This window comes from Trichoderma harzianum (assembly GCF_003025095.1).
Source record: "Trichoderma harzianum CBS 226.95 unplaced genomic scaffold M431scaffold_3, whole genome shotgun sequence".
NCBI lineage: Eukaryota > Fungi > Ascomycota > Sordariomycetes > Hypocreales > Hypocreaceae > Trichoderma > Trichoderma harzianum.
This window is the reverse complement of record NW_020209251.1, coordinates 2,385,378-2,396,863: the sequence shown is the minus strand read 5'-3', so window position 1 is coordinate 2,396,863 and position 11,486 is coordinate 2,385,378. Positions and strand designations below refer to the sequence as shown.

Genomic DNA, 11,486 nt, shown 5'->3' with positions numbered 1-11,486 from the left:
GATTTTCCTTTCCGCGGTAGGTCAGGCATGCAGGACGCAAGACGCAGGATGGATATGCTACAGTAAGAGAGGGTAAAAGCTCAGGCCTCTCTGGCTGGGTCTGGATGGCGTCTGAGCTAGCTCACCGAGTTGCAGCCACCTGCTCTTCAAGACCAGGGAGTTGATGCAGCTGGTCCTAGTTCGTTTATGCGTGTATGTAGAACCTGGAACGTTGTTGGATGAGGGATTGTAGCAAAGTGCTACCATTGGAGGTACAGCAGTGATGGAACAGACCGTTTTTTGTATCACGCAAAAAAAAAGTTACATGTCAGATTGGGGCGGCAGACAGGGGTCTTAATATGGCCGAGATGATTTGCAAGAGAATCCCTAAGTGTGTTGGCTGGATTCAATGCCCTACATGTCTATCTTACTTGTCTCTATTATTATATACAGAGTATGGGTAAGCGGGGGGTCGCTTTTGCTCACATCATGTAAGACAAAACGGGAGGTTCTACTAATAGCTGGCCGTAATTGGAAGCTGACCTCCATCAGGGTTAATGCATCCAAATCCACTACAGCCTGAAGATAGATGGGGGCCCTTTCATGTGCCGAGAAATGGAGCAAGGCGCATCCCTGCTCTCGCTGGAGACGCCATCATGCAATGGTACGAGTAACCGGGTCTGTGACACCCAACACATGTAGGGAGCAATTTTCTCCCAAGGCACCGGTAATGGGGCATTCGAGGACGATGGTAAAAACTCAGAGGACAGAGCAGAATACTGGGGATTTCTACTCGCCGTCGCATGTATAAAGTGATCGACGCGGGGACCACTTGCACTATCACATACCCAGAATAATATCCGGTTCAATGTATGCATGAAATTTGATAATTACTGAGACAATAACAGGCTTACAGCAAGAGAAATTCAACGGCATCACGTTGTCCGCCCTTCGCCCACATTCACCGCCGATAGTCTTGTTTTCTCATCCAAAATCTCCCTTTGTTTTCTCCCCCCAAAGTGTGCCGAGGGCGGCACCGACACACGGGCGGGCATGCATGCGTGGCCACGACAAAAACGCCCCTGTCGGTGCTCATTGGACCAAGGCCACAAGCTCGTTTGTCATTGAATACCTGTACACTGTACGAGGACTCGCCCAAGAAGGTGGCGTCTTGCAACCCGCCATCTACGATCTGCCCAACCCGGAAACGCACACGCGCCGCCCTCCCAGCAAAAAATCCTGGCTGTGAATCCTTGGGCTTGTTCGGCAAGGGTTATGCAGGCTTCGGGGGAGGAGGGACGGGACGGGACACACAGCTTGGCTTGTTTTCTCTTCGGCTTTGCTGCCAGACTAAAAAGGCGACCAAGAGAACAACACTTGCTAGGACGAGGCTTTCTCTTATGCCGGCGCATGGCATGGGTAGGCGGGATAAAAGAGACAACTAACTAGCCCCCACTGGTCCCAGACGTCTGGGACTTGATCCGACGCTGCCAAAAGCTCTTTCGGCCTTATCCGCCCGCCTACATACATAAGATGGGGTGGGAATGCAAGGTGTCTTTTGGCGAGGAGCGAGGAGCGAGCGGTAGTTGGTTGGGTCATATACAAGGTGGTGTGTGTGTCCAAATACCTGCTCTGTGGGTGTTGCCGTAAACCTGTGCTCTGTTCACAATCCAGTCCGAGTGAAAGGATCCGTGCTATTCGGCCAACATCCCTTTCTGCATGATTTCTCTGGCTTGAGCGTTGGTCCCACCACTCCCATGTTTCGAGTCCTTTTCCCTGGCAGAACCAGCTCCCCGGGACTTGGAAAGGCAAACGGTCTGACCAGATCACATGAAACCCGTGCCCGTGCTGTCGAGTCTACCCTCTTCACCTCCTCTCTCCCTGTGGCTAAAACTTGGCTTTTCCGATTGTACAATCTGGCGTCGGCTTTTTTTCTTTATTGTTCTTGTTTTCGCCCTTGAGAGCAACGATACCCGAAGCTTTCTGGCGCTTGCGTTCCAGTCCTAACTGCATACTACTAGCTGGCCCTCTCAGCTAGAGGCAAATCCAGGCGATCTAGTCAAGCCAAGATTCACAGAAAACGCCCCAGGAAGAGGACAGCGGCCCCCAAAGAGGAAAAGAAGAAAAGGCAAATCGATCAGGCTCCGACCCCCCTGTCAGTTTTTCAAGACACTGTTTATACTATACTAGCACAGAGCAAAGCTTGTCTTCTCATTCGAGCTCCGTTGCGCGCATCATCTCGGATCTGGCTGGCTTGAGATCTTCTATTCGTTACCACCTGCTTGGGTCCGAGTTGCTGGTGTAGACATCCTGCGTCAGTTGCTGTTCTTCTCGGATTTATGCTTTCAACTAGCTCCGCCGCTGCTCGAATACCTTCAGCTCTCCGCCTTTGCTACATCTCTTGTCTGGTATTAGTGTCTCAGTGTCATATACAGTATTACGGCGTCTTCGTTTGTCGAAAGGATTTCCACGGGCCGATTTCTGCCATACAATTTATATCTCCGGCTACCCATCCATGAGTTTGAAGCTCTAGCCATTTGACACCATACTCCTCACCGATATTCTTCCTCCTTTTATTTCCAATCTTATTTTACTTTCAGGTTTACCTAAATACCTGGTTGACAATGGAAGACGAATCACAGCCTCTGCCCGAAAATAACGATGGCCAGGCTATCTCGGGGCTGCAGGGATACCAATTCACTTTTGGCGTTTCTGCCCCTAGCTCATCAGATGATAGCTTCATTGAACCAGATGCACGTCATTCCTGACTTCTCACTCATACCCTATTTTTCTTTCAATCTATGAGATGATAATGATTAACACTTTATCTTGTTAGCCTCAGGCCGAAAGCACGTGGATGTACGTTGACGCCCGATCCGTTTCCCGAATCCTCATCGCAGCCTCTCGCTGAGGCAACGCCCAGGCATCACCAAGTTAACCACGATTTATAGGTTCGATTCATCATCATTAACCGATAGCGTCATGGACTTCCCACGGCAGTTTGGCCGGACCTATCATGCGTATAAAGAAGGGTGTAAGATGAAACTCACTTTGGACAATGATGACGCCACTTGACCGTTAAACCTAACTTGCCTATAGCGTACGCTTTCCCAAATGACGAAGTAGAACAAGAGCGATTAGCTTTACAGGATTGTGCGTTCACCAGGGCGATGGGTGACAAGCTCTACTTTGCTCCGCTGGATGAGCATCCTCCCAGGCGAATCCTCGACATTGCTACTGGCACGGGGGACTGGGCCATATCAATGGGCGATTGCTTCCCGAATGCTATAGTTACAGCTACGGATCTATCACCAATCCAACCCGAGGTCGTTCCGACGAATGTGGAATTTTATGTGGAAGATTCGTGAGTATCTCCTCCATCTTCTCCTTCCATCATGCTTTTATTTCAATACAAGTGGCTTGTGATTGAATAGCAATACTGCTCGTCAAATACTAACTACCGGTGGTTGGTGTAATCTTGATAGCTCCGAACCTTGGAATTACAGCGAAACCTTTGACTACATTCATACCAAAACAACAGGCGGCTGTTGGGAATCCTACGAAACACAGATTGCACAACAAGCCTTTGAAACACTTGCCCCAGGAGGCTGGTTCGAATCTCAAGAGTGCGACTCTGTACCTCACTGCGACGATGGTACGCTCAAACCGGACAGTGCATTGGCATTATGGTTCCAGGAGTTTCTTCACGCTGGAGAAGAGGCTAAGCGTCCCCATTCGGAAGGTTGCAAGCTTAAAAGCATATATGAGCGCGTTGGGTTTGTCGACGTCCATGAACGGAAATTTAAAGTTCCTCTGAACGGCTGGGCCAAGGACCAGGATCTCAAGGAGATTGGGAGGTTGATGGAGATGAATATGCAGATGGGGCTGAGTGCATTTTCGCTGGCCCCTTTCAACCGCGTCTATGGACGGACACCTGAGGAGATTGAGGTGAGAGAACTTTGTTTCTGCCAAGATTTGGTCGATTTTGTATCAAGGGGGAGAAGCAGAGGTAGCTAACAATGAGATGACTGTAGGTATCTTTGGTTGAAGTCCGGCGAGATGTGTCGGATCCATCGATTCACGCATACTTGCCCATCTTTGTGGTTTGGGGGAGAAAGCCATTTCCAGGAGAACAGTGATGATAAAAGAAAAATACTCCGTGGCTAACACTGCCATTTCTTCTCCTTTCCCCCTTCTTTTCCCGTTCTTGTTTCTCTCATACTTCTTTTTCCTCTTTTTCTTCTCTTTCAACTCATCTTCAACTCTCTCCCTCTTTTTCCTGCTTTCCGTTCTTTTGTTTTCCGTTCTTTCAAAATACATGTTATAGGGCACTATTAGCAACATAGCTCGGCGTTGGGAATAGAACCAAACTACAAGATAAGTTTGGCAGGGATATATGCTTCAAGATTTGCCTCTGTTACCGATAATCGTACGCCAGCTGTGTCACGAGGGAAAATTATGTTGAAACTGAATTTATGCTGGATGGAAAAGCAACCTCGTTAGAGCAAGGCGTGAGTGGTTTGAAGTCTTGAAATTTTCATGATATCAAAAATTGGAAAGTCAATTGATTCTACATGTAACCTAGACACAAGACCAGAATTTCCCACATTGTCAAAGATGGTATCAGTGCTTGACAAGCCACTCCAGCGCCTTGGCCTTGGCTTCTGGAAGAACTTCGACCAACCGTTCGTGAGACAGAAACTCATGATCAGCGTACTCGAAACCAGGCACAACAGTCTCCGAAATGAGCAGGCCATCACTGCCAGACTGACCATCAGTGTCAGGGAGGAGGAAACTTGCTTTGAACACGCCACCCTCCACCACCCACTGGAGCTTCTCGCCGCGCTCAATGTTGGGGCCAACAACGAAGGATTCAATACGGCCATCTGGATGGATAAGAACGTAGCGGCCACGGCCTCGGTGGAGACTATGAATGATGCGGCTTCGGTTCCGGTGGAATGAGCCTTGGGGCCGGTTAGGCGTCAGATAGTAAAAGATTGTCGTCGAAAGGCGGCGGAGCGCGTAGTCGAAATCCTCGGGGAGGCCATTGACGAGGTCGATGGTGCGCTGTGAGAGGGGCGTGGCCGGGTATGGGGAAGGGATCTTGGTGTTGCTGACGTCTGTGACTGCGAAATAGCCTCCTTCGACGTGCTCGATGAGAGAGAGGGAGCTGATGATTGACTTGACGGCAGCGGATTCGGAAGATTCGGACGGGGTGAAAGCTGGGACGATTGAGGAGAGGGTTTTGGAGTCCTCGTCGTGCTGCTGTGAGGCACTCATGGTGAAGATTTGTTGGTTATAAAGTCGCCGGTAGTTTGGAAGCGGGGGATGAGGGTTTAGTTGGAATTGGCAAGGCTTGTGGGCTCCAGTGTGGATAAAGGGATTGAAGATGATGGAAAGTTGAAGGATGAGAGAGGCTTAGAGCTATGGATTACATGTAATTTGTGAGGCAATGATGTTGATGCCTTACTACCTCGTTGATAGAATACCATCTAAAGGCTTTGCTTTGTGATTGCATCATCTCTTACATGCCTTAGTACCTAACAGGTAATTCCCGGACACGGCCCAATCCTACATAAGCCCTTGTTAAGTCTCCGCTTAGCTGGTGATTTGTGAGCGGTAGCAAGATGAACAAGAGGATGGAACGCAAGCAAGCGGATTGCCCAGAAAGAAAGAAAGAAGAAAGAAAGGAAGAAAAGGGGAAAATAGGGACTGCAAACTCCATGTAAACCTGTGGCATGTGTCTACCTATATGAGGAGAATACGACCACTGTTCCAGATGAGTTTAGTGTGGTGGGCATGTGCGGATTGTCTGTTTCTGTACATGATCTGTATGCTGGTCATTTCTCGATTCCCTCTGCTTTTTTTTGTAAATTCCTTGGCCAGGGATAAAATCAAGCATGTGAATTATGATAATCGACAGGAGTATGGCGAGAGCATCGGAGAGTTATTCACAGAGAGGATGGCTGATCTGTGGGCCGTGTGCCTTTACGCTGGCTGCACTAACACGCCATCAACAGGTGCCTGTTATCGGAACTGACGTAGTTGCAGCCGCTCTATGGAAAACATCCCACTATCAAACTTCTTCCTCTTCATCTCGTCTTTGTACGACTAACCAACAAACCCCCGGCGACGCCGCTTTTCCGCAAAGAGGCACCGGCTGGGGGGAAAGCAGAGCAGCGCGAGCACGCCGGGGAATCGACAAAACGAAAAAGACAAAAAGACAGAAACCTCGGCCCGCAATCCTTTTCCCCCTCGCGCGAGATGATCCCCCGCCATTTGCTCCGGGGAAGCGGCCTCGTGCGCTTATCGGCTCCGGCCCCTCGCAGAGTCGCGGTGCTGCGGCCAATTGCTCGACGAGATGCTGCCGTCTGTCGGTCTGGCTCCGGGCTGAAGACGAGGACGAGCTTCGGGAGTTTGTCCAGCCGATCGATTCACGACGATGCCCACGAGCGCCTGCGCAACGCAAAGCCGCTCGTGCCCAATGCTCTGGCGGGCAAGTTCACCAGCGCCGGCACCGGCCGCAAGTCGCGCGCCCTGGTCGTTGTCTCGGTCGTGGCCGCGGTGACGTTTTACCTGTACAACTCGCAGACGGTGCCGGTGACGGGACGCAGGCGCTTCAACTTCCTGTCGGATGCGCTGGTGGCGCAGGCATATTCGAGGGCGGCCGATGCGATTGTGCGGCAGGTAGAAGAACAGGGCGGGCATTTCTTGTCCGACTGGGATCCGCGGACGATGATAGTGCAGAGAGTCATGAAGCGGCTGATTCCCGTCAGTGGCATGGACGACTTGCAGTGGGAGGTTCGGGTGATAGCAGACAGCCGTAAGGATTTCCTCTTATACTTCATGCCCATATCCTAGTGTTTCGTGAGGCTAATACTTACACTCTCCAGGGACTGCGAACGCCTTTGTGATCCCCGGCGGCAAGGTCTTTGTCCACAGCGGCATCCTCAACGTGTGCCGCAGCGAGGACGCTCTCGCCGCGGTGCTAGGCCACGAAATCGCACACAACACGGCTTCCCACGCCGCAGAGCGCCTCTCCGCTGCCTGGGTCGGCAATCTCACGGCCGGCAGTCTCTTCTTCCTCGCTGGTGCTCTGCCAGGCCTCGCTCTGTTTGGCCTGTGGAATGTCATTGGGGGCTACTATCTGCAGGACCTGATGTTCTACCTCCCCATGGGCCGCAAGCAGGAGAGTGAGGCAGACTACATTGGGCTGATGATGATGGCCGAGGCTTGCTACGATCCGCGCCAGGCAGTTGGGTTTTGGCAGAGGATGGAGACGATTCAGCGGCTGGGCGGACACGAGGTTCCCGAGATGCTTAGCACGCATCCTTCAGTATGTTATTTCACGTGTGATTTGGTTTTCTTATAAAGTTACAGTGAGCAGCTGAGCTAATATGTGGTCTATCTGAACAGAACGAGCATAGGATTGCCAAGATTGAGGAGTGGCTGCCGGAAGCGATGAAGAAGAGGATGAATAGCGACTGTAGAGCGACATCTGCGTTTGCGGACCGATTCAGAGAAGCGTTGCGGAAGAGACGGCCGGTGGTGATTGAGCTCTAGTGCCATGTACAATAGAATGTACAAGTAGATGTTGATGTAATAGACCCGAATCAATACAATGTATCACTAATACGATTATTCTTGAGTTTTGACTATCTTAACTCGTTGTCTGTACATTAGAGCGTCACCACCACCAAGGCGGCTCACGAGACCTTTGCAATCCGCGTCTCCTGATTCGTCAGACCACCCGTAGACCATTACAACCCCCCATAATCCCCCTGTAATCCCCCGCTGTAATCCCCCGGACTGGGCACTGAACCAAGCTGGCATAGCGGACCCTCTTCGCCTCTCCAACAGGCCGTGCCGAGGTAACTTTTTGCCGTGATTGTCCCTTTTTCTACGAGCTCGAGCTTAATACTTAGGGAATGCTGATTTCCCTTCTTCCGTCATTCCACTTTCTTACCCGCTCCATCTCTTCCTGTTTCTACGCATTTTCGAGTCAATAAGAAACTGCATTCGCAAGCGTAATTCTTCTGCGCCTCACAAAGAAAATACACCAGCAAGCAATACAAACCTTAAAAAATAAAAAAAAATGGCCGATAAGTCCTTCACCACCGCCGAGGTCGGCTCGCACAACAACGACGAGAAGGGCTACTGGCTCATTGTCGAGAACAATGTCTACGACGTCACCAGTGCGCCTTCCCCTCCTTTCTTCTTGGATCGATCGAAGCAGACGCTTGAAGTCAGAAGCAGAAACCAGAAATGAAAGTCAGAAAGCTAATGCGAAACCCCTTCCTCCTTTCTAGAATTCCTCGACGAGCACCCCGGCGGCGCAAAGATCCTCAAGCGTTTCGCGGGCAAGAACGCGACCAAGGCGTTCTGGAAGTACCACAACGAGAGCGTGCTGGAAAAGTACGGCGGCAAATACAAGATCGGCAGCGTCCAGGAGGCTGCGAAGCTGTAAAAAAGGAATAAACCATCTATTTATGATTTCATTGTGTCAAGGTGGAGGAATTGCTTTTTTCCTTGGGCGTTTTTTTGTCTTGTGAAACAGTAGACAGTTTGGATACACAGCCTTTGGTGTCTGTCTGAATGCGAAACCTGGGTTTTGTCCCGATTTTATTCTCTCTCTCTTTTTTTGTCGCCCTGCGAATTCTAAATGTGGTACTGTTACTCCGTTCTGTTGCTGCCAAGTTGACACACACCGGGCCGAGAACAAATCCTCAACGGACTTGACGGTGAAGCGGCAGATGCGGCATCTTGGCCGCCGCTGCGTGATTCCCGAGCCGGTGCCGAATTCTAACGGCCGGCAGCAATCACGTGTAAGACACAGAAACATACAGGTACTAACAAAAACAGCAGCAAATGCAGCCAACATTTGCTACGAACAAGTCTGTGACTAATAGATCAATGAGATAATGCCATTGGATTGAGGCTTTTGGTGCTAGAAGGCGCACGCTGACGTTCTCGCCTTATACCGCTTTGGGCCATCGTGCTGGATGCAACTTTGCGAGCAAAACCGCGAGAGAAAGACTTTGCGATCCCCCAACCTACGGGTCTAAAGCACACGTGTGGAGAATCATGACCATTGTTTTTACCAATCGTTTAAGCTAGATGTATGATATAAAATGCCATTGATGCTTCTTTATTGTTTCCATTCCGTCTTCTAGTTTGCCTTCTCTATTACAATTGCTTAGTAGTTATACGCCCAATTTGCCTATATCGGCGGGGCAATTAACATCTCGCTCATTCAACTCTCATACAGTTCCTCACTTACACGCCCCCAATCGTCACCATGTCTGACCTCTTCGACATTAACGCTCAGGCCGTCCGTCTCCAGCAACGAGATCCCCCCCCGTCATCTCTCCCCAAGAGCCAGACACTCCCGCCTCTCGAACTCATTCACGCTGCCTCAGCCATCCTCCCCCATCCTTCCGACCCAGGTTTCCTTTCCGGCCAGCCTGCTGCCGATGTCGCACGGCATATTACAGAACATATTGTACCTGCGCTATGCGGCCAGTCACAGTCGAGCCGCTATTTCGGCTTCGTCACTGGCGGTGTCCTTCCGCTAGCCGAATGGGCTGACAATGTCGTCTCCCATATGGACCAGAACGTGCAGGTCCATCTCCCGGAGCAGTCCGTGTCCACATTCGTCGAAAACGCCGCTCTTCAGATGCTTATAGGCCTGCTGCGCCTAGAATCAGAGTGGAAGGGCCGCACATTCACCACAGGAGCCACTGGCAGCAACGTCCTCGGGCTAGCGTGCGGACGTGAAGCTATCCTTCAGAAGAAGGGCGCGTCGGTGGGCGAGCTCGGTGTGTTGGGTGCTTGTGTCAAAGCAGGAGTCTCTGAAATTCAGATTCTCACCAGCGGAGGGCACAGCTCGCTCTCCAAAGCAGCAAGCGTGGTTGGCCTGGGGAGAGCATCCGTAAAGGAGCTTCCTCGAAGCGCGGCCCAGCCGTGGAAGCTGGATCTCGATGCAGTAGAGAGAGAACTGGCTCGCCCTGGAACAGCAAGCATCATTGCCGTTAGCATGGGAGAGGTGAACACCGGAGGCTATGCGCTTGATGATGTTGATGAGTGGAAGAGGTTGAGGCAACTAGCAGATCGTCATGATGCTTGGATCCATGCAGATGGAGGTATGTTTGAACCATATATGCTGAAAATCAGATTTTGATCGCGTTTCATTAATTCTTGCCTTATAGCGTTTGGAATCTTCTGTGGTGCGCTGGATGATCGAGATGAATACCGGCTGCTTCGCAATCGCGTCAAAGGCATCGACCTGGCCGACAGCATCACAATCGACGGCCACAAAATGCTCAACGTTGTATGTGAAATCTCTCTGCTTCTCCAATGTGCAATCCGCTCACAGCTTTAGCCGTATGACTGCGGCATGTTCTTCACCCGTACCTCATCCATCCTGGAATCCGTATTCATCAACCCAAACGCCGCATATCTCTCCTCGGGCCCAGCTGCCAGCATCTCGTCTCCTCTCAACGTAGGCCTCGAAAATTCGAGACGTTTCCGCGCCCTGCCCGCCTACGCCGTGCTCCTCAGCGAAGGACGTCCCGGCTTTGCTAACCTGTTCCACAACATGGCTCAGCTGTCTCGCAAGCTAGCCGTCTTCTTGCGAGAGGCGCCGTATTATGATTTGCTGCCTGATGAGAGCGGCGATATTGAAGAAATTTTCATAATTATTCTGTTCAGGGCGAAGGATAAGAAGCTAAACGATGAACTGGTGGCGAAAATTAACGCGACGAGGCAGCTGTACGTAAGCGGGACCAGCTGGAAGGGCGAAAAGGCTGTGAGGATAGCGGTGTCGAACTGGAAGGTCGATGTCGAGCGGGATTTCAAAGTGGTGACAACGATTCTGAATGATGTTGCCGAGGGAAGAGAATTTGATATCGAGAAATGTTTGTCATCGTAAAAAAAAAGAAAAAGAATAGTTGTAAAAAATCAATATCGCTCGCAATCCGAATATGTCGCCTTGTCCCAATCCCTCTACCACCCAGCGCCCATTCCCCCATTTCCAAGCTCTTCCTTAGCCAAACTTCTTTGATCCTCCCTTCTGCGACAACTTTTTGCTCCCTTTCTTTCCGGGTCCAATCAGCTCGAGATGGCCCGCTCTCTCGCCCAGCAGCGCCTCCGTCTTGGCTACCATGCCTGATGTGAATTTCTTAAGCATCTTGTCGGCGTTGACCTTCTTCTTGGGTTTGGTGACCTTGGAGGCCTGGCGCTTCGAGTGGACGGCCTTTGGCGCGGCGGCCTTGTTGGACTTTTTGATCGAGCCCTGCGCCATCTTGTTCTGTATCTTCCCTTTCCCCTATTTCCCGGCGTCCGCTCACGATTTGCCGTGTTGTATAGCTGCGAATCGTCGGTCGGTTGGTTCGATGCGTGGTGGGGAAAGACAAAGTGGTGGGAAATTTTATTTCTTTTTTTTCTGGTTCGGACAATCGATAAGCTTAGATAGGCCAAACCACCACTAGCACTTTGCGCTAAAGGCC

General features: G+C 50.9%; 7 protein-coding genes across 7 annotated transcripts; 5 read left to right on the top strand and 2 right to left on the bottom strand.

Annotated features, from left to right (window-relative positions):
- Positions 1-338: 338 nt before the first annotated feature.
- Positions 339-1,600, top strand: M431DRAFT_548625 (hypothetical protein; the record flags this gene model as incomplete). Its single annotated transcript, XM_024921266.1, has 4 exons — positions 339-370; positions 433-439; positions 682-784; positions 888-1,600. 4 exons carry the CDS (start codon positions 339-341, stop codon positions 1,226-1,228), a joined length of 483 nt encoding a protein of 160 aa, XP_024777788.1. The 3' UTR covers positions 1,229-1,600.
- Positions 1,601-2,272: 672 nt separating this feature from the next.
- M431DRAFT_358605 (hypothetical protein) lies at positions 2,273-4,360 on the top strand. The gene is made up of 6 exons (XM_024914538.1): positions 2,273-2,732; positions 2,822-2,838; positions 2,931-3,013; positions 3,079-3,343; positions 3,465-3,927; positions 4,014-4,360. Exons 1-6 carry the CDS (start codon positions 2,604-2,606, stop codon positions 4,116-4,118), a joined length of 1,062 nt encoding a protein of 353 aa, XP_024777787.1. The 5' UTR covers positions 2,273-2,603; the 3' UTR covers positions 4,119-4,360.
- On the bottom strand, positions 4,361-5,574 carry M431DRAFT_358606 (hypothetical protein). The gene has a single exon (XM_024914539.1). It carries the CDS (start codon positions 5,257-5,259, stop codon positions 4,603-4,605), a length of 657 nt encoding a protein of 218 aa, XP_024777786.1. The 5' UTR covers positions 5,260-5,574; the 3' UTR covers positions 4,361-4,602.
- A 191-nt stretch (positions 5,575-5,765) lies between these two features.
- Positions 5,766-7,617, top strand: M431DRAFT_505671 (hypothetical protein). The gene is made up of 3 exons (XM_024918672.1): positions 5,766-6,802; positions 6,873-7,315; positions 7,396-7,617. Exons 1-3 carry the CDS (start codon positions 6,244-6,246, stop codon positions 7,540-7,542), a joined length of 1,149 nt encoding a protein of 382 aa, XP_024777785.1. The 5' UTR covers positions 5,766-6,243; the 3' UTR covers positions 7,543-7,617.
- Positions 7,618-7,886: 269 nt separating this feature from the next.
- M431DRAFT_505670 (hypothetical protein) lies at positions 7,887-8,599 on the top strand. Its single transcript, XM_024918671.1, has 2 exons — positions 7,887-8,174; positions 8,289-8,599. The coding sequence occupies exons 1-2, from the start codon at positions 8,075-8,077 to the stop codon at positions 8,444-8,446; spliced, it is 258 nt and encodes an 85-aa protein (XP_024777784.1). The 5' UTR covers positions 7,887-8,074; the 3' UTR covers positions 8,447-8,599.
- A 493-nt stretch (positions 8,600-9,092) lies between these two features.
- On the top strand, positions 9,093-11,363 carry M431DRAFT_137486 (hypothetical protein). Its single transcript, XM_024912563.1, has 3 exons — positions 9,093-10,121; positions 10,188-10,309; positions 10,361-11,363. Exons 1-3 carry the CDS (start codon positions 9,278-9,280, stop codon positions 10,907-10,909), a joined length of 1,515 nt encoding a protein of 504 aa, XP_024777782.1. The 5' UTR covers positions 9,093-9,277; the 3' UTR covers positions 10,910-11,363.
- On the bottom strand, positions 11,024-11,281 carry M431DRAFT_78456 (hypothetical protein; the record flags this gene model as incomplete). The annotated part of the gene is made up of 1 exon (XM_024922699.1): positions 11,024-11,281. The coding sequence occupies one exon, from the start codon at positions 11,279-11,281 to the stop codon at positions 11,024-11,026; it is 258 nt and encodes an 85-aa protein (XP_024777783.1).
- Positions 11,364-11,486: the final 123 nt, after the last annotated feature.

What these genes read in the sequence shown, in the direction of transcription:
- M431DRAFT_358605 (XM_024914538.1), top strand. Translation starts at nt 2,604, where the DNA reads ATGGAAGACGAATCACAGCCTCTGCCCGAAAATAACGATGGCCAGGCT. An exon ending in GAATTTTATGTGGAAGATTC is followed by an intron (nt 3,344 to 3,464) that starts GTGAGTATCTCC and finishes TAATCTTGATAG; the next exon opens with CTCCGAACCTTGGAATTACA. An exon ending in GGACACCTGAGGAGATTGAG is followed by an intron (nt 3,928 to 4,013) that starts GTGAGAGAACTT and finishes AGATGACTGTAG; the next exon opens with GTATCTTTGGTTGAAGTCCG.
- M431DRAFT_358606 (XM_024914539.1), bottom strand. Translation starts at nt 5,259, where the DNA reads ATGAGTGCCTCACAGCAGCACGACGAGGACTCCAAAACCCTCTCCTCA.
- M431DRAFT_505671 (XM_024918672.1), top strand. Translation starts at nt 6,244, where the DNA reads ATGATCCCCCGCCATTTGCTCCGGGGAAGCGGCCTCGTGCGCTTATCG. An exon ending in TCGGGTGATAGCAGACAGCC is followed by an intron (nt 6,803 to 6,872) that starts GTAAGGATTTCC and finishes TACACTCTCCAG; the next exon opens with GGACTGCGAACGCCTTTGTG. An exon ending in TGCTTAGCACGCATCCTTCA is followed by an intron (nt 7,316 to 7,395) that starts GTATGTTATTTC and finishes CTATCTGAACAG; the next exon opens with AACGAGCATAGGATTGCCAA.
- M431DRAFT_505670 (XM_024918671.1), top strand. Translation starts at nt 8,075, where the DNA reads ATGGCCGATAAGTCCTTCACCACCGCCGAGGTCGGCTCGCACAACAAC. An exon ending in CAATGTCTACGACGTCACCA is followed by an intron (nt 8,175 to 8,288) that starts GTGCGCCTTCCC and finishes CCTCCTTTCTAG; the next exon opens with AATTCCTCGACGAGCACCCC.
- M431DRAFT_137486 (XM_024912563.1), top strand. Translation starts at nt 9,278, where the DNA reads ATGTCTGACCTCTTCGACATTAACGCTCAGGCCGTCCGTCTCCAGCAA. An exon ending in TTGGATCCATGCAGATGGAG is followed by an intron (nt 10,122 to 10,187) that starts GTATGTTTGAAC and finishes CTTGCCTTATAG; the next exon opens with CGTTTGGAATCTTCTGTGGT. An exon ending in GCCACAAAATGCTCAACGTT is followed by an intron (nt 10,310 to 10,360) that starts GTATGTGAAATC and finishes TCACAGCTTTAG; the next exon opens with CCGTATGACTGCGGCATGTT.